General features: G+C 48.4%; 1 protein-coding gene across 1 annotated transcript; it reads right to left on the bottom strand.

Moving 5' to 3' along the window:
* Positions 1-232: 232 nt before the first annotated feature.
* LOC113462386 lies at positions 233-808 on the bottom strand. Its single transcript, XM_026802542.2, has one exon. The coding sequence runs from the start codon at positions 806-808 to the stop codon at positions 233-235; it is 576 nt and encodes a 191-aa protein (XP_026658343.2).
* Positions 809-1,319: the final 511 nt, after the last annotated feature.

Raw genomic sequence — 1,319 nt, 5'->3', positions numbered from 1 at the left:
TCCGAAACCACCCGTAACCATAGCAGTTAAACCAAAGGAAAAACCATAGATGCAAAAGAATTAATACAACGTAAAGCCCACCCACGATCCACAACTCCAAATCAATCCCACAAAATCCAACCACTTCCTTCCATCTCTTTTATTACATATATAAAGGGCGTTCCTTCTTTGAAACTAGAAGCACTTCTTACACCCGTGGAAGAGCTATAGTGCACACAGAAACCGCTTTTGCTTATTCTTTAAAAGTCATTTTGCCAATGCGGATGCAGTTGCCCGCCATGTTTATCAACCTGTCATTCTGAGCTTCCAGCGGGTTAGGAACATCCATGAACTCGTCGTTGCAACCGCTGAATGCGCCGATCACCTGGCTGAATATGGTCACAAATGTTCGTATGTCGCGTGTTATGAATGCCTCTATCCCTTCGCCCGTGTACTCCATTGCGTCCTCGTAGGATTTAAGGCAGTTGTTGATGCCAACGTTCACCATCTTATCCAACTTCTGGGTCTTGGTCATGGCGCTGGTCCTGGCTGTGTCGATTTTGATGCGGTCTATGAGCGCGCGGGCCAGTATGTTGAACAGGTTGGTAGGGTCGATGACGGGGTACTCATGGGCGTAGGAGCGAGCCGCGCTGATGCAGATGTCGGGGAGATGAGTCTGGTTGCAGAGGGGGATGATCCGAGGGTCAACAGGGGGGAGGGGCGTGCGGCGGGGATGGCTGCCGGCGCCGGGAACGGCGGCGGGGGAGGCAAGGGGGAGGAGGGCGAAGCAGGCGGCAAGTAGGAGTAAGTGGGCGCTTCCTGGCCTCATGGTTGCAGCCAGGGTAAGTGAGGCCAGAGGAGAACGGAAGGAGTGGGAGAGGGGAATTAGGATATAGAAGGGAGATGAGGTAGGGGGGAAGTTTGAATGGCAGCGAAGTTGTTGGAAGGCCTCATGTTTTGTAATGCCACCAACAACATTCACTCTCTAACATGAAATGGTTGACGCATTCCATCTGGTTATATATAGTTTTAGACCTTCACTACTTGCAATGCCAACCATCCATCCTTTCCGCCTTGAATTTTGGGGTTCGGCTATTCTTTTATTGGTAGCAAGTTTCTTCTTGCTTGGTCGGATTTTTTTTTTTTTAGTGAAAACCGGCATTTATATTACTCCAACATTGAGTGCAACCTGCCAAGTTAAAAGAAAGAAACTGATATAAAGGAAAGAATATATCTGTGACACTCGTCCAAACATACTTTCTGAAGTGCCGAGTAATAAAGGAGGCAACTCAGTCTGCCCGAGGCTATCTTTAAACCCCATACTTTTAATAGCTTACTAG

Source organism: Phoenix dactylifera, chromosome 6 (assembly GCF_009389715.1).
Source record: "Phoenix dactylifera cultivar Barhee BC4 chromosome 6, palm_55x_up_171113_PBpolish2nd_filt_p, whole genome shotgun sequence".
In the NCBI taxonomy this organism is placed as follows: Eukaryota; Viridiplantae; Streptophyta; class Magnoliopsida; order Arecales; family Arecaceae; genus Phoenix; species Phoenix dactylifera.
The sequence above is the reverse complement of the archived record's forward strand: the minus strand, read 5'-3'. Positions and strand labels throughout refer to the sequence as shown.